This window comes from Amborella trichopoda, chromosome 13, assembly GCF_054954075.1.
Source record: "Amborella trichopoda isolate Santa Cruz 75 chromosome 13, AtrichopodaSantaCruz75HAP2 v2.0, whole genome shotgun sequence".
Taxonomy (NCBI): Eukaryota; Viridiplantae; Streptophyta; class Magnoliopsida; order Amborellales; family Amborellaceae; genus Amborella; species Amborella trichopoda.
Genome location: NC_142348.1, coordinates 40,939,933 through 40,962,287, shown reverse-complemented (window position 1 = coordinate 40,962,287; position 22,355 = coordinate 40,939,933). Strand labels below are relative to the sequence as shown.

At 35.4% G+C, this 22,355-nt stretch overlaps 1 protein-coding gene across 5 annotated transcripts; it reads right to left on the bottom strand.

Annotated features, from left to right (window-relative positions):
- Positions 1–2,120: 2,120 nt before the first annotated feature.
- Positions 2,121–19,225, bottom strand: KEA3 (K+ efflux antiporter 3). 5 transcript variants are annotated; one of them, XM_020672431.2, is made up of 21 exons: positions 18,745–18,869; positions 18,509–18,638; positions 18,229–18,385; positions 17,084–17,473; positions 14,480–14,581; positions 13,812–13,892; positions 12,545–12,646; positions 10,245–10,322; positions 9,146–9,214; positions 8,908–8,958; positions 8,384–8,497; positions 8,180–8,281; positions 7,955–8,089; positions 5,388–5,569; positions 5,154–5,289; positions 4,974–5,045; positions 4,785–4,886; positions 4,536–4,697; positions 3,214–3,303; positions 2,952–3,107; positions 2,121–2,673 (listed from the first exon to the last, which is right to left on the bottom strand). In XM_020672431.2, exons 3-21 carry the CDS (start codon positions 18,319–18,321, stop codon positions 2,371–2,373), a joined length of 2,520 nt encoding a protein of 839 aa, XP_020528090.1. In that variant the 5' UTR covers positions 18,322–18,385; positions 18,509–18,638; positions 18,745–18,869; the 3' UTR covers positions 2,121–2,370. The 5 variants fall into 5 exon arrangements, with proteins under 5 accessions (XP_020528090.1, XP_006852705.1, XP_088711071.1 ...); XM_006852643.4 differs by lacking the exons at positions 18,229–18,385; positions 18,745–18,869 and adding an exon at positions 18,972–19,225 and having other exon boundaries at positions 18,564–18,638; XM_088854945.1 differs by lacking the exons at positions 18,229–18,385; positions 18,745–18,869 and adding an exon at positions 18,972–19,225 and having other exon boundaries at positions 9,146–9,204; positions 18,564–18,638.
- Between the last annotated feature and the right edge of the window lie 3,130 nt (positions 19,226–22,355).

The following is a 22,355-nucleotide window of genomic DNA, read 5'->3' as shown; positions in this document are numbered from 1 at the left end:
AACAGTAGTCATGCTCATGTAGTGACTCGCCCAAGTATTATAGAATTTAGATAAGTCTATACGAGTTCTACAATACTCTTTTTAGAGTTTGTATAGTACCAACCTAAGTATACCTATCCTCGATATTGTACACCCTTATCACCTGAGCGCCTTGATGTAACTGATTAACTCGGTCGAGTTTAAGTTGACTTAACTGAGTTTTTAAACATTGTACTCAATTGATTGGATTATGTTAGGGGAAAATTAAATAAAACCCCCTAAAAGTACCTTTTCAAAAATTACATAAAACCCCTAAAAGTACATTTTTTATTATGTAACCTACCCTAAATGTAATTTTTTCTTTTATTTTTTTTCCAAAAATACCAAATATCCCTTAATCAAAATAAAAAATAAAAAAATGCCTAAACTACTCTACTTTACTTTTGCCTTATCCACGGTTCTCTCTTCGCTATACCTTAAAATAGGGGCTTCAGCACTGTAAGTGCTGTCCGATAGTAGTGTTCTCTATTCCATTAAAATAAGGGCGTCAAGACTGTGTAAGTGTTGTCCGGTAGTAGGGCTTCGACATTGTGTAAAGTGTGGTCCGGTAATTACAAAAGGTGGTCTGATAGTTGCAAAGAGCAGTCTCCTACAATTGTAAAGGGCAGGTTGACAGTTTCAAAGGGCAATCTCCGATAATTGCAAAGGGCTCTCATAGTAGATGTTATTGGATGATAGGACTCCAGTACTATGTAAAAAGCGGTCCGACAGTAAATGTTATTGGAATCCAAGACTCGGGTACTATGTAAAGGGCAGTCGGTCTGACAGTTGCAAAGGGCGGTCTCCGACAATTGCAAAAGGCTGTCCGACAAGGCTATCCCATAGTAGATGTTATTGCATTCTAAGACTCCAGTACTATGTAAAAAGCAGTCTGATAGATGTTATTGGATTCTAAGACTCCAGCACTATGTAAAAAGCATTCCAACAGTAGATGTTATTGGATTCCAAAACTCGAGTACGATGTAAAAAGCGGTCCAACAGTAATCAATTTTGATCTGGTAGTTGTCTTAGGGCGATCCGACACTTATGCGCTCCGACAATGCGATGATGCGCTCTGGTAGTTGTCCTAAGGCGGTTTGACACTTAATGCGCTCCAACAATGTGATGATGCGCTCCGGTAGGTGCCGGACCAAAAGTCAACGTCAAATATTGCCAAAATGATCTTTGTGTACAAAAAAGAAATTTCTATCTAAAAAATAAACTTTTTCCATTGGAGGAGTACTTGCATAAAAAGTTTGTTTTGGGAAAAAAAATGATAGAAAAAGTTCGGTTAGGTGTGAATTGCATAAAAAATGTGATTTTTTTTTTTGTCATTTTCCATTATGTTAAAATTGTCCTTTCACCAAAACAAACAAACAAAAAAAAAAGCAAAAGCAAAAGCAAAAACAAAAACAAAAACAAAAACAAAAAAGAAATTTAAACTGAGAGGAAAATAACAAAACAAATAGACAATGAAAAAAATAGAAAAATCAGAGGTAACTATTTGAGAAGTCAATATTTTTCAGAAAAGGTTTTTCGATCAACCCAGCTCTTCCAATTGTGCTTCTCCCCCCTTTCCCGTTAGTCTTATATTGTGGCGAGCTTCTTAACTCGCCAACGCTTGGAGCACTTGGCTTGATGGCAAACAGAAGGCCTCTTGATAGCAAAGAGAGGCACATACACTCCACAAGCCATGATCATAATCTGGGCATGCAATTGAAAAGAACATAGCCCCTACACAGCACCAGAGCTTGATGGAAGTTGGGGAGACATTGTATGACCCAGATCGCACGAGTTCATAAGCTACTCCCATTGGATCCCTCCTGAGGCTAATGAACTTCCATGGAAGCTCTTTATTAAGGGGCCATCAGAGTGACTCTTTTATAACTTTCTAACCCTTGGGCAATGCAGATCCCACTTAGGGAAAGGCAAGAGAACTACTAGCCGGCTCAAATTTTTTGCAACCTCCTTCCACTAACCGTTTTTAGACCCTTTTATTAAACAATTTTCTACACTTCTACACAATTTAGTGCAATTGATGTTGCTTTATCAAAGAAAGCTAAGAATATCATGCATCAAATTATAAACAATTCCTGCAGTCATATCTGAATGGGTCAAACTCATTTTGTTACCAAGTAAAATCAGTGTGTACCACTATGTCCAACTGTACACATTTACATATTCATACAAAATAGAAGGAAGTCTCTCAAACCACAAAAGGCAACTGAAGCAACATACCTTTACGTGGTTTGACATCCAAAACACGAAAGAATAGACCCCTCAATCAGCAAAGGTAGAGCATTTCACGTGGAGGTCAAAAAATAGATCCCAATGAAATAGTAGACGGGTGATCTAAGAACCATCAAGTGAAGTCATACAAGGTATAGTTTGATTCAGATCATCTTTCTCACCGTCAACATCTTCAACTTCATTGGGAAAATTGTTTTGATTATCCAATTCACACCATTTGACCCCTTTCTCTAGTTCTATGTCATCTGATTTTGATACTGAGGGTTCATTGCTTGTCTGGTCAGGCCTTATTTGAATGTCAGAAGTTAAAACTTGAGATGTCTCTTGCTGAATAAGGTTCTGGGAAGACCTTCGTGACTTGCCAGTATTGGGTATCCGAGTATCAGCCACGTCGGATACCCTCACCTGATTCCATTCTCAACTATTTCACCCATCAAGTTGCCAAACTAATTAAAAAAAAAGGGAGGAAATGGATAATGATAGTGATAGTTGATTGGGTCATTCCCATATGCTGAAATACAGTGATGGAGAGAACGTAGGACCTAACATTGGAATCCAGTTCGGTGGGAAGCCTCTGATCACTGTCTATCATTTCATCAGATGGTGATAATTTTGGAGACTATGGCCCCAATGCCCAATGGACTGTACTATTTTCCCCAGAAAAAATTTCAAACCAAATGTACCTGCAAAGGCTTCATCATGCTGTACTCATCATTTCTCAAGAGCGTCTCTTGTGCTTGGAGCTCCATGGAGTCTCTCACGAGCTGACTCAAGAAGGTCACATCATCAGACATGACTCCAAGCCCTCTTAGAAGTTTGGAGCCAAGCTGTAAACTAGTCTGTGGGTTTCAAATCAAACCACCACAAAAAGGAGTCAGTCTTGTCAAGGATACTGTAAGAAGAAGACTATTAGACAAAGAGCCAAAGTACTCATTTTAAAAATACCTCTGCATTCTCAAGAATTACATCTGTTGCACCTGCTTTCTTCAGTTCTAAAAGATGTCCAAGGTCCTGAGCTCTAGCATATATTGGGATCTGTTAATAAAGATAATTATCAGTTTTGTGGTGATTTTGTGAAAGAAAGCAGAAGCCCATGTGAAATGACATCTAATTCCGCTAAATGGTGGTGGTCTGTTCATATCAAACTTGCACATTTTAAATGTAGAAATCAAGCAAGGAACTGTGACAAGGGTGAAAATGTTACAGAATACATGAGTTCCGTGAAGGTCCTCAGGTGCAACTAGCATGTTCTTTAGCAGAGCATGGTAGTACTTAGGTAAGATGGTGTATAACAAAGAAAATAAGCTCTGTAAATGCACATCCAAGGCTTCTTCACATCCAAGGCTTCTTCAAGGGACATGCCTTTTTAATGCAAACCAAGCCCTCGAATTAGAAAACAACATATTTGGAACACAAAAGCTCATCTGTGCCAGTTTGGTTGTAGTAAAACTCACATGCTATGCATGCTAACTTTAGCAAAGACACAAAACACGAGAGATTGTACAGTCCTATTTCTTCTAGTGTATGCTTTCATGCACATAAAAAGAGCAATCATATATAACTTGTAGATGTATTTTATACAGTATAATATATGATATCCAATCAATATTATTTTAAATATTTCATGTCAAATGATTATTACTTTTCTGAGTTAGAGTCATGGTTTCAGGCCCTTTTTCTAAGGCAGCCAGTGTTGCTTTGTAAGGGGTACACTCATAAGGTTTAAACCTTTCACCTCCTCCATACAAACAGTGCACTAAAACTAAACCACAGGTCATGTGGCAGTTTATGTTTTTTGTTTTCAAATAATGAGCCCTAAGGAAAGGTTGAAGATCACACCTGTAAATAAAAAAACGGAAGTTGATTAGAAGACAAAGTAGAGAAGATCAAATCCGGAGGTTAATGGTGAAGCCTTTCTGGGGAAGGTTTCCTGACAGGTATTTCAATCTTCACATGTCATTCAGGTATTTCTCCATGTGATGCTGGCAACTAGTGTAAACTTATTATTGAATTCATTCAAAATCCCAAAACAAGGTTCTTGAGCAAACATATTATGGCGAAATGATAATATGAATATACTACCGGCACCAATTTCATGGCCCACAAAAGAGAAATAAAAATTCCAAAAAGTTCAATAAGAAAGTTGTGAATTTTAAATGTTCAATGCTTCTATTTGTCTGTGTTTTTGACCTGCAAATGAAGAGAAATAAGATATAATCGTGTAATATACAAAACCAAATATTATCATAAAATGATATAAGCAGTACCGCGGGGTAAGAAAGTCGAATCCTTCGAACTGATTCAATTGTGCTTTCTTTTCCTGCATACATGATAATTACAGCTTTTGGTGAAGAAATACCAGCTGACTGCAGAACTGCTGGACGAGATCCATCACCATAGAAGATAGGAAAACCTTGACTCCTGGCAACCTAACCGAATAAAATAAAGCTTATGTATTCTCAAGCCAAAAAGTACTCTTGACATGACATGCAAAAAGAGATTCAGATTTAACAGACCTTTACCACCCTAGGGTCAAGATCAAATGCCACATAAGGCCATCCTTCAAAGTCAACATCAAATCCAGAAGCCAATGGAGTTGACAAAAAATTGGCAAGAACCTGCAGATGGGAACCACAGGATAGGTCATTATATACATATAGAAAGTATACTTAAACTCTGTGTTGACATTAAACTTGCAAACTAACCTGGCCCATTGGTCCAAAACCAAGTATAATAACTGGTTCAGTTGCATCAAATTGAACCATCTCACTGATTTTCTGCAAATCCATCTCGTTCAAAACCAATCAATGAGTTGTGACACAGTACTGCCAAAGATAACTGAGATATATATTCATAAATCTGGTGTACATGGATTCTAGACATACCTCCTTTGCATCGAGCTTCTCATCAATAAATTCAGCAGCTTTCCTTCCAACTTCATTAAGAAAGGGAGTTAAAGCCATTGACAAAACGACAACAATGATAAGAAGTTTGTTCAACTCAAGTGGTAATACACCAAGCCTGAGCACAAAGAAAGACAAAGATCACATAAACTTACAGAACAATCATGCAAGAAATAACATTCACAGAATCACATGCATGTGCAAACCCAAACTCACCTGTTTGCAAGAGAAAATACTACAAACCCAAACTCTCCTCCTTGGGACAACAAGAATCCTATTCTTACACTTTCTTGAAAAGTCAATCCAACACGGGGCCCTATTGCAGTTATTATCAATGTCTTGATAGCAATCAAACCTCCTAAGAGGGAAAGGACATTTGGCCACTCCCGGAAAAGAAGCTGTAAAAAGAGAGACTACATTTGAATGAAATACGGAAAGCAGGTTTCCATTTTAGAAAGCTCAGCAAAAACCCAAGAAGCAATTGCTTGAGTGAAAGTTGAACACAACATGCGGGACAAATATAATGTATTAGTTATTCATCCAGGCACCGAATTATAATAATAATAATAATAATAATAATAATAATAATAATAATAATAATAATAATAATAATAATTATTATTATTATAATAATAATAATAATTATAATAATAATAATAATAATAATAATAATAATAATAATAATAATAATAATTATTATTATTATTATTATTATTATTATTATTATTATTATTATTATTATTATTATTATTATTATTATTTTGAAATGTTGACGAGAAGCCGGGCATCAAATTATCAAACCAGGAAAAAACTGGACCAAAAAATGCTCTAAGCCTCAATGACCATACTACCATGCCTGATCACTAATGGGCACATAAAGACCAACAGTGAATATGCCTAAATTATCATTAGGCATTGAGGCTCATGATATTCTTACTGAACCATTAATATGAGCACTTGGTAAACAACATTAAGACCCAAAATTTTCAGATAATGCCAATGCAAAGTATGCAATGCAGGTGGGCTTTATTTTCAAGTATAAAGCAAGCATTAGTCAATTTGTATGATGAAGGGTGGACTTTGTCATCTTCATATTGATATTGATGTTAATCTTCACATGTAAAAGGTCTTTACATCTTTTCTTTCTTTAATCACCATTTATAAGCTTTAGGATTCACATTAACCCAATATAAAACTTCCTACCATAGACAGGAAATACCTCATTGGGTTTCTTTGAATGACAACAGGAAATACTCAACAACCATAGGCAGATTCATCTTTCAACCCAAACCTATCAAGACTATGCACGGAGGAGGTTTTTTGACCGACCCCCCGATGTCTCACATGAGTGTTGTGCACAGTCACACTTGAGCCACTAACAATAGGATATCTGAGGATCTTTGGAAAATGTGTTTTAAGGTATCAATGTGGTGCGTAAATTTCAATCTATTGATCATGCATGTGCCAATAGATACAGACACATATAAATCTCACAAAAACTAGTTGGTAACACATAGACACATAAATATTACAACAAAAATGTTGCATTGCATGTGGTGCTCGCGTTCTTCACCCGATATTTATCATGACGATTCAATTGAAACAATTCTGGACATTACCATAGATAAATGGAATCTGTTTTTAACCCTAATTTTTGAAAGTAGACATATAATTCAGCAACCTGAAATTCCCAATTTTGTAATCACAAGAACTAAGACAAGAAGAAAGATATTTTTTTAACCGTAAACCAAAACTGATGTATACTCTTGCATATATAAATCAGTAACACCCTCCTATACAACAGAATCTAAGCAAACAAAAGATGACCACAGATACACACCACAATGTTGATTCAGGTCTATGAGGAAAATAAGTTTGTGCATATTATGGCCCTTAGACTTCTTGCATATGTGCAGATGAGTATGTGCTTTTTTCTATATGCATGGACTCCATATTTGATCCTAAAAGACACGCCTAGATCACATATGCAAAAATACAATCATATACAGACATCGAAGTCTGTGTGAGTGTGCACAATTTTTACTGAATATTGATCATGATGGTAGCTGTCATATCTCTTAACTAGATATTAATCATGACAGTTTGATTGAATGATTCTTAAAAATACTGTAGATAGATGAACTATTTAACCCCACTCGGAATTAGAGAAACAATTCAGCTAACCGACATTCTCGATTCTGTAATCACAAGAAATAGGACTGAAATAAAAATATTATTTTACCATTGACCACAACTGATGTATGCCCCAGGAATATAAATCAGTAGCATCCTTCGATAAAACGGAATCTAAGCAAACAAAAGATGATACCAGACACACCTCCATCTTAATCAATGTTTATGTGAAAAATATGTTTGTTGCTATTATGGTTCTTGGACATTGTGCATAATGTGTGGATGTATATGTGTGTATTTCTTTATGCATGGATTATGTAATGGTCACTAAAGACCCACCTAGAATACATACACACACAAAAATATAAACTCTTATACACATGCATTGCAGTCTGTCTGCATGTGTATAGCTTAACCAGATATTTACCATGATGGTTCAACTGAAGCTATTCTTGAACATTAATATAAATAAAACATAAATGTATAAACCAGCAATCTGAAATTCTACATTTCATAATCACAATAATGAAGTTTAAAAGGAAGGTTTTCTTCTACCATCATCAGCAATTTATAAGAGCAGTATCATCCAACACAACATAATCTTTTCTGATAAGAAAACAACAGAAACAAAGATAAAAGATAAGACTAACCTCCATGTCAATGGATGTCCCTGTAGCTACAAAAAATAACCCAAGAAGTAAGCCTCTGAAAGGTCGTATATCAGCTTCAATCTGTGTCCGGAAGTTTGTTTCTGCTAAAAGTGCTCCAGCAAGAAATGCCCCAAGCTACATAATCATAAGAAATTGGCTCACTTGAAAAGCCTTCACATAATGGAAAGTCAACTTGAAATTGTAGCAAAGGTTCAAAGATCACACCGTGTCACTGAAGCCCAACGTCTGTGTTAGTAATGACGTTCCTGCCACTGTTAACAAACAAAGAGCAACAAAAGCTTCAGAGCTCCTTGATTCTGCGACAACCTACATTGCAACATGTATACCTTCAGTATAACTGTTCATAAGAACCAGAAAAGTTCCATGAAAGATGAGGAAGGGCAGGTAGTTTCAAGGACTGTTATCAACCTCAAAGATTCGTCGGAGAAGAAACTTTCCCCCAAGTGAAAGTAAACCTAGGCCACCTAAAGCCTTCAGGCTTTCTGTGGCCAGCATTGGCCAGACACTTTCTTCTACAAGGTTCTGCATATAGAAATAAATCAATGAACGTTTAAGCTGTTCAGCTTTTAACTAATTCAAATAGGCAACTGGTGGCCTGAAGGTTAAGGTGAGATTTTATTCGAAAATTGGAAAGTGATAAATAGTTAGTATCAACAAACGAAACATTAGCAAAAAAAATGATAATTAAAGGTATCAAGTTAACAAAACACAAGGTTAACTCATTTGAAAGGGAGAGCTTGAGCCACATTTGTGTTTGCCAGTTGTGGTACATCGTATGGTGAAATTTTTTTTTCTTATAATGGTAAAACACAGCACACGCATGCAAGGAACCAGGTGGGTATGGTGCATGTATACACACGTGCACACACACAAGTCCACATGCTCACGCACACGTACCAAGGAAAGTAAATAAGATCAGAGTTTTGCCATACCTGACTCTCTAGTACAGGAAGTATGACCAAGAGAGGGACAACAGCAATGTCCTGTTAAATATGCCATTCATTAATAGAGTAATAAATTCCTCTATGGTCAAATTCACATCAAGTAGATAAGGAACTTGGTGCAAATGATCCTAAAATAATCTCTGGATATTTAGTAATAGAATTATTCATGCCTAACAAGAAAGCAAGAGATCATCTATACATTAACTGCTAAGAGTATTAGAAGAACCTGAAGCAGAAGAATTCCCAGAGTTGCTGAACCAAATCTTGTGGGGAGTTCACCCTTCTCTGCAAGGAGCTACATGATAGCTTGGTGAGCCATAGAATGATAAAAATCAGATTTCAAGAACAGTTCAGAAAATGCTGGTCGCATAGCTCAAAATATATGGCAAGCTACTGGGTAAGTGTTCTCTAGTGTCAAGATAATAGATTGCTTTGCTAGTGCTACTGATGAACACCAAAGATATTAAAACGATGCAAGGAAGATATCTATCCATTAAATTAATGCAGTTAAAGGCATCGAATCAAGAATGGTTAATGATATCAAAACAATGTATGAAACCATCTCTGTTTCTTCACTTAATACAGCACTGTGAATCCCCCAGCTATAGATATTGTTAGTGTGATGAGCCATAGATGATAGAGATTAGTTTTCAGAAGCAGTTAAAAAAAATAATGGCGGCATATCTTAAAATATATGGCAAGCTACTGGAGTAAGTGTTTCCTAGAGCCATGGAGAAAGATTGCTAAATAACCTACGATATTAAAACCATATAAAAAATCTCTCTATTCATCTAGTGTCAAAAAGTGAACGCCAAAGCTACAGACATTGATTCAAGAAGGAGAAGATAACTGCTCAATTGATTTCATGAGAACTAATAACTGGGCACAAAGGGTATCTCATTCTCCAATATGAAATAAAAATAGAAACAGAAACAATAAATTTCACAAAACGTATATATTTGTTTTATTTTGAACACTGACGAATAAAATTGAGGTGTTGACCACATGAAAAAGGGCATAGCTTCTCAAAATGGCAGTACCAAAAACCAAAAGGTGATGCTGATTTCTGTAGGAAAAAAGTGAACAATTAAAATTTGATTGAAATTAGCTTCCCTACTGGATTTAATTGAATAACAAAATTTTAGCTTTCTGAAATAACAAAATAGACATGCATATCAACCTAAGCTCAAACCCAATGTGGCAAACCAACTCCAATGAGAACATATTGCATCAAATGTCCAGAGTATTCTAACATAAACTAAATCAAAATTAAAAGCCGCCAAAGAAAACCCACTAATAGTCATATTTAGAACCTATGCACTTACCTGTAGGACAAAAGCTGAGGATGACAAGGAGAGAGCTGCCCCAATAACTATTGCCTCATCAGTACTTCTTATATTTACCTGCATTCCATCCAAACATGAAAATGCAACAATTTTGCATACATGAATATAAGTAATACAAAAGGATAAAAAAGAAAATACCTAAGAAGGTTCTATTTAGGCATCTAAGACAGCGAGGAATGTGAAGGGGTAAGGGATCTCAAAAAAATGATCATATTTGGAGGGATAATGCTGGCATAGATCAGTTTGCAATATTCAGAATATAAGCAGAAAAATTGCTCACTCAAAAACCTTTCATATTTACAAATAAATAAACAAAAATATAGGGTACATATAAGGTGGCCTAGTGGGACCAAACAATACATTTGGCACTCGAAAAATACGAAGTTAGGGGGTTTTTATGAACTGTCATTTTTAATATCATCTGTGATTCACCTTGTGGTCATTTTTTTTTAAAAGGAAAAGAAAAAAGTCTTTGGGCCCTGAAAATCATAGATTTGATCATCCATCAAGTGGACTATCCAAACTCAATCTTGTAGGATAGATAAACAATTTTTAAGCTCCAAATCATTTTTATTAAATGATCTTAGAGATGAATTATAAATATCAAATGATGCTGCATACAACTTAATGCAGCCGCATCAAACCCGCCCTTGGCTGCACTGCATATGCCCACCTATCTGGGCTAGGCCTGCATAGGCAGCACATCACCTGCATATGCGCTGCCCTGCTTGTGGGAGGAAATAATGCCTGTAAGCATGGCCAGTATGGTCATTTTCCCCTCAGAAAAGGCAGGGGTTGGGGGTTGTTGGGGGAGGGTATATACCCCCTATAAAGCCCCTTAAAACCAGTTTTATGGTTCCAAGGAGATTAAAGTGACAAATTTCTCTTTTCTATTTTGAAGAATGTGACAAAGTTTCTAGAATCTTTGGGTTTTTTTTTTTTTTTTTTTCCAATTTTGAAGAATTCAATAAAGGTTTTAGAATCTTTGGATGATTATTTGAGTTTGATTTGTGCCATATTTTGAAGGATTCAGTCAAAGATTTATCAAATATTCAAGGGTTTCAAGGGGCAAGAAGATTGAAACATAGTAATGGCAAGGAGATTGAAACTTAGTAATCATAATTTCTTTTGGTAGACTCTTTAGTATTTTGCACGTTGAGTTTCGGCTATGTGCAACAATGTACTTAGCTGCTAGATGCTATTTCACTATTTAAGTGCTTGGTTGGTTAACTTGGTATAATGCATATTCTTCTTGTGTTTTATTTAATTTAATGACTATGATGGATCAATTTGTTTTATATGTTAAATGCATTAGACAATAGAGATAAAAAATGTCTCTGTTATACTTTTCGGGCCATCAAGGACCCAGACGGGATATTGGAAACAAATACTAAATTAAAATGCCTAATAGCATTTAATTCCTATTATTCCATAAATCACATATTCATGTTATTCCTTGTATTCGTATACTTTTAATTTTTTTAAATTATTGCCCACATTGGAAGTGATGTCCCCCGCATTGAGTCCGCATTCCGCATTTGATAACCTTGGATCAACAAATATGACTTGAGAGTTTGAGGCATAATTATTTGAGTGTGGGACCAAATATACCATATAGTCCTCTGGAACCATCAAATCTTTTTCCAAAGATGGAGGGACGGATCGATATGTGTATTCCAAAATAGGATATTCCATGATAAATCATTTTAGGGACCAAATATCTATATATAATTTGGACTCCACATCAAGCAATCTGTCAACAATTCTCAATTTCGCACGCCTGCATAATCTGTTCATTAGTTACAAGATATTTCTTCGGTATAAACTCCCTAATTGTTTCATAACCTTTATAATCTGTTTCCTTTCCAAAGAAAGTCACAACCTCATAAACCTTCCTTGTTTCTTTTGCCTGGGTGTTTCCTTATCCATGACAAAGAACAAAAACAACCTTTCATCCACAAGGGTTCATATAAACTTCTAAACTTTTTTTTGTAGATTCATCATCCAGGCCAAAATGATCATAACTATGAAAAGAAAAATAAAATTTTAAAATTAAAAATATAAATTTTTAGTAATTTTTTATGCACTGTCCATACCTTATTTATGGACAATACACTTCAGATAATGTCCATCCTAAAGATGGACGTTTGTAAGCCAGCAGACTCTTGCGCCCACTGACTCATGAAACAATTTTCCTTGTTAGAATATAGTACATCAAATGCGCCATAAATATCAATAATTTTGCACTGAGGTGTATATTTAAGGTGGATAATACTCACCAAATCAGGTCTTGAGTGGAAAAGGAACTCCAAAATTTTTGTTCCCATAGCTCCATTAGGAGGAAGCTCGAATGCTGTAAAAGCAAGGGTAGACAGCACAACCTTCATAAAAACAGGAAGCGTTTAGCAGTCCTATCAGCAAATTCAGATCTCCAAATTCATGTGAAAAATAACCATCTTGTATTCTTTTATTACTTGGTACTAAAACTACAAGGTTTTCTGATCATTAACATTAACAAAGATGCTAAATCGATATTGAATCTATTCAATACTGGAGAAGGTGATACCTCGTGCTGTAACTAGAGAGAAAATTGAAGGTAATGTTTCGGGCAGTCTTCACAGAAATAAAAAAAGAAAAAAAGAAAATGAAAATAGCTAAAAGAGAGCTTGGGGAGAAAACCTTCACGATGTTGCTACTTGCAAAAAAGGAAAAAAAGAAAAGGAAGGAGCTTACTCCAATTTGATATGTTTCTGCCTATCATCAAGATTGCCATATAGAACATTACAACCACAAAGGTGAAGACCATGCCACAAGCTAAATTCCTTTCTATGCCAATATTAATCTAGTTTTTCTTTTTCCTTTTCTCCTTTTTTTTTTATTATTATTATTTTTTTTAAAAAGAAAACTGGTGTATGCAAAAAGAACAGACAAATTTTAATAACTTTTGGGCTTTATCCATTTAAAGTCTCAAGAGAATAGAATTCTTCTATAGGACACTCACATGGAAGTTTTTGTGTCGTTCAACAAAGGACTCACTACATAGGGCCAAAGCACACTTTCATGGAGAACAAAATAAATATGAAAAGTACTTCCATCACCAGTTCCATTGGAACATGAATTATTTGAGCTTCCAAATGCTGTGAAATGGATGAAAAGTGGAAACTGTTGCCATGTGTTGGTTAGAATATGTGTCCACATTTACAAGCGTTTTGTTTTTCATTGTTTTTGTTTTCTAGATTTTTTTTTTTCATATTCCCATCTACAGGGATCAATAGGAACAATCTGATTTGAATGAGAAAAGCATATATGCCCTTCAAAGGCAATGCATCTTTGCAAGACCTAAAAATGGTGCTTGCATACTATCAAGAACAAATAGGTAAACAGAAGGCCTTCAAAATATATTTCAAGAACAGGGCATATTGAGAAATTCACAGTCTAACAATCAATTAATAATACAAGCTAAGACAAATACTGAAAATATTCTTATACTTGGTATGTTGTTGTACATAACAACAAAGACTGAACTATGCATAAATGAAGACAAACCTGAGTTAAACCCATCCCAAATGCAAACTTCGCAAGAGCTTTTAATCGTGCCAGAGAAAGCTCCAAGCCCATTTCAAATAGCTGACAAAAGTAGCAATCAATCAATCAATATCAATAAAGACATACAAATCAAGATCCAAGTACCACGTTATACAGCTTACATTTTTTGACAAACTACTCCCAAATAATCGCAATGATAATTACATGGAATTTCAGCATTTATGCAGAAAAGGATAAAATAAACATTAAACATAAAGCCAGGATCCATGGGCACATTAGTCAAGTATTGCGAGTGCCACAAACAAACAGGTGTTATTCCACTACCATCTGAAAGAGATACCCCTCAAGGTGAGGAAAAGACAATTCAACTTTGAAACCATCATTTTTCAAACCTCCTAGTAACCTGTATCAACTAATTCAACCAGATTGAGATATTTCATGATCCACTCCATAACAGGCAGTCATTATTTAACATCTCATGGGGTAATTCTTTTATTGATTGAACTCGTTATTAGGCAATTATGCCATTAATCATTAGCAAAGTCAATCCACAATTTTCATACAAAAGGCAATGGTGAACCTACATATCGACTGCTGTAATGAAGATAACAAATCCACAAAACCTCAACATGAAAACAGTACAAAATAAAAAGAAGATAACAACATACCAAGAAAAGAATACCCCATTCTGACAAAATTTTAACATCTGTGAGGTTTCTAATCAAGCCAAATTGGTTTAGAACAACTCCAGCAAAAAAGAATCCCAGTATCTGCAACAAAAACAAATGCTATAACCATTTCCAATAAAAACAGATCACGATGCAATCATTGAGTGATCAAACAGAATCTAATAAAACCCACAGATATTGAAATAATATTCGTGACACAATTAAAGATAAAAGCGAACGTTTTTTGCACGGATCATGAAGAAGTCTAATGTACTTATACATAACTCATAAACTTCAGTTTTAAGTTGTTCCTAAAAAGTTTAAATCAGAAAGCAGCCCAAAATGCAAATATCCTAAATATCTAAACATGTAACAAGTGAAACTGGTCAAACTATATTTTCACAAGAAAAAAGTCTTTTTGTAAGTAAAAATAAAGATAAAAAATAGTAAGCGACAATTTACTCTCTTGATGTCATGCTCTAAAGAAGAAACTATGGTCCTGATCTAACTAGATATGAGTTTTTCAGTCGAGCATTATGAGAATGATAATATATAAAATAAATGAAGCCCATTAAAAAATGGACCCAGTTTTTATGCGGCCAAGCCTGCATATGTAGAAATGCAGGCCTATTAATCAATCTATTTTTTAGATGGATTTTTGGAATTTTAAGGACATGTAATCTCTAACATGGAAATCATGAATATGAAAAAATAAGTAAATTTTAAAAACTAGAAATAATAATTCTAGTAAGAAAACATTTGGACCGTTAGTTTCCATTGTTTTTAGATGGAACACCTACTTGCATCCGTCTTTAAGATGGATGCTTTACACTTTTTGGACCGCATATATAGTTATGAGGTCCAGCCCTCATGAGACAATTTTCCTTAAAAAAATCCTGTATTATTGAAATCAGATAGATGTCTCTAATCTATCCAAGGGCATTGATAGCATCACATTAACCGCACAGCAGGGAAGCCTCACACATCTTTGCATTCAAAGTGCCCATGACCCCCAAGTGGCACATATGTTGTAATCCCTCAAACTCGATGACACTCAAGTCACTTTCTTGAGGAGTACATCTCTATCAATGTTGAGATCTAAGCCACTGGGCTTGTTGGCCTCGACCCTCCTTTTGCTGAAGGATGGGAATGCGAAAAAAGACATTGAAACAATGGGAACAAGTTACTGATAGGATTGCACCTTATGGGGAAGCTATACAAGGACCCTTCAAAGGAAGCCATAATAGAAAACCAAACATATGACTGATTCTCAAATAGCTCTTCTGAAAATAGTTATCATAATAAATAAATAATCTATAAAAGTATGATATTTACAACCTTCCAGTTTTACTCATGCGGTTGATCTTTATAGGTATCATTTATTTGAGACTTCAAGTGGCATAAACAAATCTAGAATGAATCTTTTTTGGGAACCAAAAGAACATTATAAAACTTGAAAATTTCCAAAAGATACCCTTGAGACCAATTTTTTCATTACCAAAATACTTTCACCTGTTTAACATTGTGTCACAAGAAACATTGTATACCCAAAAGACACCCAAAGCCAATTTACAAATTCTTCTTTAAAGTTTTTCAGTCAATTCCCTACAATCATCCTTCTTTCTTACTGACTTAAGTATGAAAAGGATTAATGAGACCATAGACATACCTATGGACCATACAACTCCAATTAGAGCTCTACAACCCATTTACAAAATTATGGCGGACGGCATTACTTGTCATTTAATTGCCATACAGAGACAAAATACAAATAGGTGCAAGGATGAGAAACACTATCTTACACTTCATATGGAATGTCCTAGAAGGACCAATCATTGTTGCTTTGTAGTGAATATTGGATTAACTTTTAAAAATCACCCACTAATAGAGCATAAGACCCCACCCATAGAAAATATGCAATAATATAGCCTTTAAAATTGGTAAAGCAAATTGAAAAGAGGGGAGCTACAAGATTGACTTTACAAAATTTAAAATTCTTTAGATTTTATTTTATTTGCTAGATCTCTAGCAAAATAAATGTATGCAATCTATACTTTGACAACTTTCAACTTATAACTTGGCATGACCTGAGCGTAGCTTTGGAAAATAACCAATCAAGATGAAAAAATTCCCTCCTTCAATTTAAGTTCAGCAATGAATAGGAATTATGAAATCGAGCACAATATGAGGACATGCATACTCCATCACCTTCAAACTAGAAGCAAAATAGACATCATGTTCTTTAATTGCCGAAAAGTCCAAATTCCATTCACACTTAAACTATAAGAAACAAACCAAAAATAGAAGTAAATCAGATCTTTGTTTGAATATATTTGGGAGTTAAGCTGCAAAACAGATGAAAGATTGACCCTTTCAAAGAAAAAGGCAAAGGGTAGTTACCCTATCTAGCAAATCTCACTAAATTTATATGTAGGCTCATATGCAATTGATACCGAGATTTTAGACACAAAACAATTCCGTTTATGACCCATCTAATCCAAAAGAATCGCACTACCACAGCTTAAATAAGAAAGGGAAACAACATATTATTAAAATAACAATAGTCCGTATGAAAGGCAAAAGACTGGCACTTAGAAAACTTACAGGGCTACCTCTGATGACCTTGAAAGCAGGAACAACCATAACAGTCACTGCTAAGAAGGTCAAAGTATCAAATCCTAGATCATTAATGACATCGACAGCATTTGCAAATTCAATTTGAGCATGTGCACGGAATCTCCCAAAGTGTGCCATTTTGTTCCCACAAGCACGAAAATCTTTGCTCCACAACATTGAAGTAGCTAATGGCATTCTCAAACAAGAAACCCTCCTTGACATGGATGAGGAACGACTCGCTCTGAGACTGATGGAGCATAATTCTAACTTTAACATTTGGGAATGGGAAGAGCAAAAAAGAGAAAAACAACAAGAGGAACCAGAGCAAGCCAGAGAAGAGGTCCTCAAAGAGCTAAACTGACATGCTGCCGCATACCCCTAAAACATAAGCAACAAAATAATGATCAGTGAACCAATACTTGGAGCCATCCTCGTTCATGAGCAAAAGCAACAAAAGACACAATACAATAAACATCTTAATGGATATTGAAGCCTATTAAATTTGAAAACAAGTAATGATCAAAAGAACTCAAGACAAGTGAACAGAGAGTCCAATTACAAATAACAAAAAATCATAGACAGCCCCAAAAGGCCATGGTTAATAAATAATCAGAAAAGATTGTAGTTCCTTTTGATTTGTAAGCATGATAGAGCACAAGCTTCACAGGAAAGATCCAGTCCTAATTTTCTTGATTTTCCGATTTCCCGATTTCCTGCAGCGTCTAACCCTCTACCAGTTGTGAAAACAGCCATGTCAACTAAAAAAGCAATGGAAACATATATAAAATTATTCTTACAATTTAAACTCCCAATGAGTTTTCAGGTGCCTCACAAGTCACGATAATGAATATAACATGCAATTTGAACCACCAAATAAACTACAATCTTGGAAATGGTTTTTAATTCTAAAGTTTGTTTTGAGCATTATATAACAATCTCAGAGTAGACCTACCAGTAAGTTACATAAATTTGTAAAGGTAATCATTTGCAAAAAGATACATCCAAATCTGTATCTACAAATGGGAGCACAGTGCCATTTAAGTGAGCATATTAAGTGCATGTGCCACATAATGAAAAGTGAAAACAAAACAAAACATCAGAAAAGAGAAACAAGTGGAGGAAGGTAATCGCACAAATCCGGTATAGTGGTCCATTGAAACTGGCCGTAAATTTGTGTTTGAAGTCCTCTTACTAGGAAAACCCAGCTTCATGTTGCACGACTTCATGATTTGTTGTTACAGCATAGTTTGTATCGTATCTATTCTACCAATTTGTTTTGTATCTCAAACACTGATTCTCAAAACAAAACACAATAATGAAATACTGACAAATAAATAACACGGAATGAATAACTCATCAATCAAAAAATAACACAACAAAAGAATCAAATCCAGCAGACAGGACAGAACTCACATAATCCGCATACTATAAGCTTCAATCCTAGAAAACGTAATCAACATAACACTACCTCATAACTGTGACTACAAATGGCCAAACAGCCAAAGGAGGCCGGTGCCGATTCCAACATTCTTGAAACCCTAACCTGAGAGGTGAATTCAACAATCTAGTCAATTCAAGGTGTCGTTCATCAATAAGGATAACTGAAACAAACAGTAATAAGAGAAAAAGTTTGAATAAAAAGCACTTGCAGATTTTGCAGTAGATTATCATCTTATAAAGGTTTCTCGAATGGTTTGAAACATTAATCCTACGAACCCCTAGTTGCAGGGGTTAAGAGCAGAGAACTGCGGTGCGGTCTAGGAAGGTACATACGAATAGAGAGAGAAGAGAAAGAAGAAGATATATAGAAAGTTAGAGAAAGAATAGAGAAAGAGAGAGAGAGAGAGAGAGAAATGAAGCGAGTGAGAGGGGTTACAAATTGTTTAGCTGTCAGAATTTTCGTGGCGATGGATTGATGGACGACTGCAGCAGGCAGCAGCGCGGGCAGCCTGATTCACTTTTTCTTTGTGAACTATTTCAATTTTCAGGCGTAATTTGAAGATAATGACGAAAATGGCCTTGGGCTCAGTGACCGTGTGTCATGAATTGTTGGCTATTGGACTTGGGCGCCGAACTTTATTCGACGATGAATTTCATCCAAAACTTGAGTCCTTGCCACACCTTGCGACTCCAGATAACAAAAATGTATCACACATTGATTTTTTTTTTTACCCATGTATTACACGCATTGATTCTTACGGGCACCTTTGGTTGGTGTGAAAATATTTTTCGATAAATATATTTAAAGTAAATTGCCTTACAGATGTTTGTAAAGTATTTTACCTGGTCCACTTTACATGAAAAACAAAACCACACCTCAATCATGAGGAAGCATTTCTCAGGTTCACTATTGACAACATTATATATATTATATAATATTTTATAAATATATAATATATAAATAATATAATATAATATAATATATAATATTAATATTATTAGTATAATATAATATTAAATATTATATATATAATATATAATATTATATATATAATATATAGTATTATATTATATTTCTATTCTTTATAATATATATCTATTTTAGATTATATATAATATATAATATAATATATGATTTATTTATATAATATTTAAATAATATAACCATATAAATTTTTATTATAATATTTAAAACTGACCTCATTAAAGAAAGATCCCCCGGATGTCGAAACAAAAACAGAGGCACAATGAGGCAAGGCTAAACCAAAAGAAAGAGCACATAGCAAAGGGACGAGAGAAGGGGATACAATTTGTGGGGGGAAGAATTTGGCGCTACTCGGATCGTCAACAATGCTAGCTCCTAATGCAATTAAACCAGAAGATCGCGAGAAGTTATGAAATAGGGGTTATGAGAAAAGGGGGAGAGATTTCAAAAGTTTAAAAATAGTAGAAAATGAAATAAAGTAAACAAGACGCCCAAGCCCTGCACCTGAAGTCGGTGTCGATTCAGGATTTTTATGAGTGAGCGACTTTCACTGAGTCCTTTGGGGTCCGCCGAGAGAGGTAAATGTAGGTTAATGAATTTGGAAAGTCCGAGATGTGAAGTTTTAGGTATTTGGGCATACTAGGTTGAAGTTTGAGCTTACAGGTCTAGGGTTAGTATGGGGTTTGGTAGAGTACGGTTTCAGTGCAGCAAAATCTAGGCATAAAGTTTAGAATTCAATACGGAGGAGATTCGACCGATATTTATAAACATTTGTCCACCTTAATCACCATCTAGAATATGGGATCAAATCTGAGCCGCTCAATGCCAACGCCATTGGTGGCCTTGTTAATGCTACTACAACCATTGTTATGCTTTCGCCCCGATTAAAATATTTGAAAATGACAATGGTGACAATGTCGTTGCTCCGTCGTGATTATGTAAGATGCAACCCCTTGGTTTAAGGTCGATGTGATTGTGGGCGGTGGCATGTCAGATGGCTAACTACACCACTGGCATCGTTGGCGTCATTATTAGCATATGCTTGCTCAAAACTGGCCACAAAGCTAGTGTCCTTGTAGTCAATGCCACTACCACCATCATTAAAGGAGTTCCGGCCATACCGAGATCTGACATTGGCGGTGATTTCAGCCAATAAGGAGTAGCCATTACTGATGCCTTTGTCCGATGATGCTAACACTCGTGTTGATTCAATGATAGTTACCTTTCGGTTTAATTTGTGCATTCCAATGTCGAGTGATTGGCAGCAATTGGAGCCAATCAGGAAGCAACGCTATTGGTACATGCGTTGCCGACACTGACGCCCTTGTTTGAGGCAATGATCACCTTTTCACTTCCGCCTTCAGAGATGTTAGTTGAGGTGTCAGTTTTGTGACTTGGGTTGCGCCCATTCAACGATACTATCTTTGCCGTTGATTCTTGCGTGACCAGAGTCCAACCAACAATCCGACAAGCCCAACCCTGGCATTGGCAATACTGTTAGTCTCGTTTTATCGATGCTTAATCGAGTTCGTTTTTGGATGGTCCACGTCGGATTTTCTCTTGTCTTGGGGTTTTTCCGGCCAATTAGGGTCTTTCAAGAGTTTCGAGTTCAAGGCCGAACTTCTGTGACGGGCCGTATGAGGTTGTTTGAGTGCTGGGGTACTGATCTTCAGGATTCTGAGTAGTTTCAAGGCTTATGGTGGTTGTTCTAGGGTATTCGATTTCCTGGAGTTTCTTTGATCGGGATCGAGGTGTCTACAATATTTAAAAGTTTTCTTAATCTTGTACCTTGTGATGAATTAGGTAGTCACACCCAACCTAGAGCAACTATGAATGGTGTGATAAGGTACAACATCCTTTGGCAAGCATATTGAGAGATCCATAAATTTCTGGGTTGATCATATTTAATAATTCACTAGCTCTCTTCTTCTTCTTACTAAATGGTTTTCTAGTCATTTTTCCAAACAAAGAACACTAATAATTGTGGAATACTACTCTATTTACGTTAGGAATAAGACCTTTCTTAATTAATCTATTTCTATTGTTTTTGACCAATGTGCCCTAGCTTTAAGTGCCAAGCATATGCATCAACAACCATTACACGATCGAGATAACTAGATTTAACGTTATTATCATCATTTTCATTTGCATCAATAATAAAGATGTTGTGCTAATCAACCAAGAGTCCTCAAGCGTAAATCTGGACTATGCTTCTTGATTGACATGTTCAAGAATAAAAAATGAACTTCAAAGTTCGTTCTAATAAGTAGAGAGACATACAACATTTCACGTCATATTGGGCACAAAAAATATATAAGCTTATAAATCATCTCTACATACAATCTATATGTTTTTTACACTTAATATATCTAAATATATAAGCTTATAAATCATCTCTATATACAATCTATATGTTTTTACACTTAATATATCAAAATAGGTATTGTTTCTCATGTATATGTACATCTCTCTAACTATAATTTTTTAAAATCTTCAAAAAAGGTCTTATAATATGACCATTCCCACCCAAATCAGCCACCATCCTTTGTTATAGTCAGCAAGCAATTGCGACTATATATACAACTCAAACCTTTTGCACCCATTCCACCTTGCATGGCTTTTATGGGTTTTGACTCCATAGACAATGATATTTGAACTGACCGGACTGGCTACATGTGAAACATTATGGTGCTCATGGTTTAAACTCTTGGGGTGTGGAGCTTGGTTCCTTTATATTTTAATTATTATTCTTCTTATACATTTTTTCTTGAAATCTTTAGTTGGGCTTGCATTCATGTATTCTTCCTTTTGCGCTAATTGTAAGAACATGTCTCC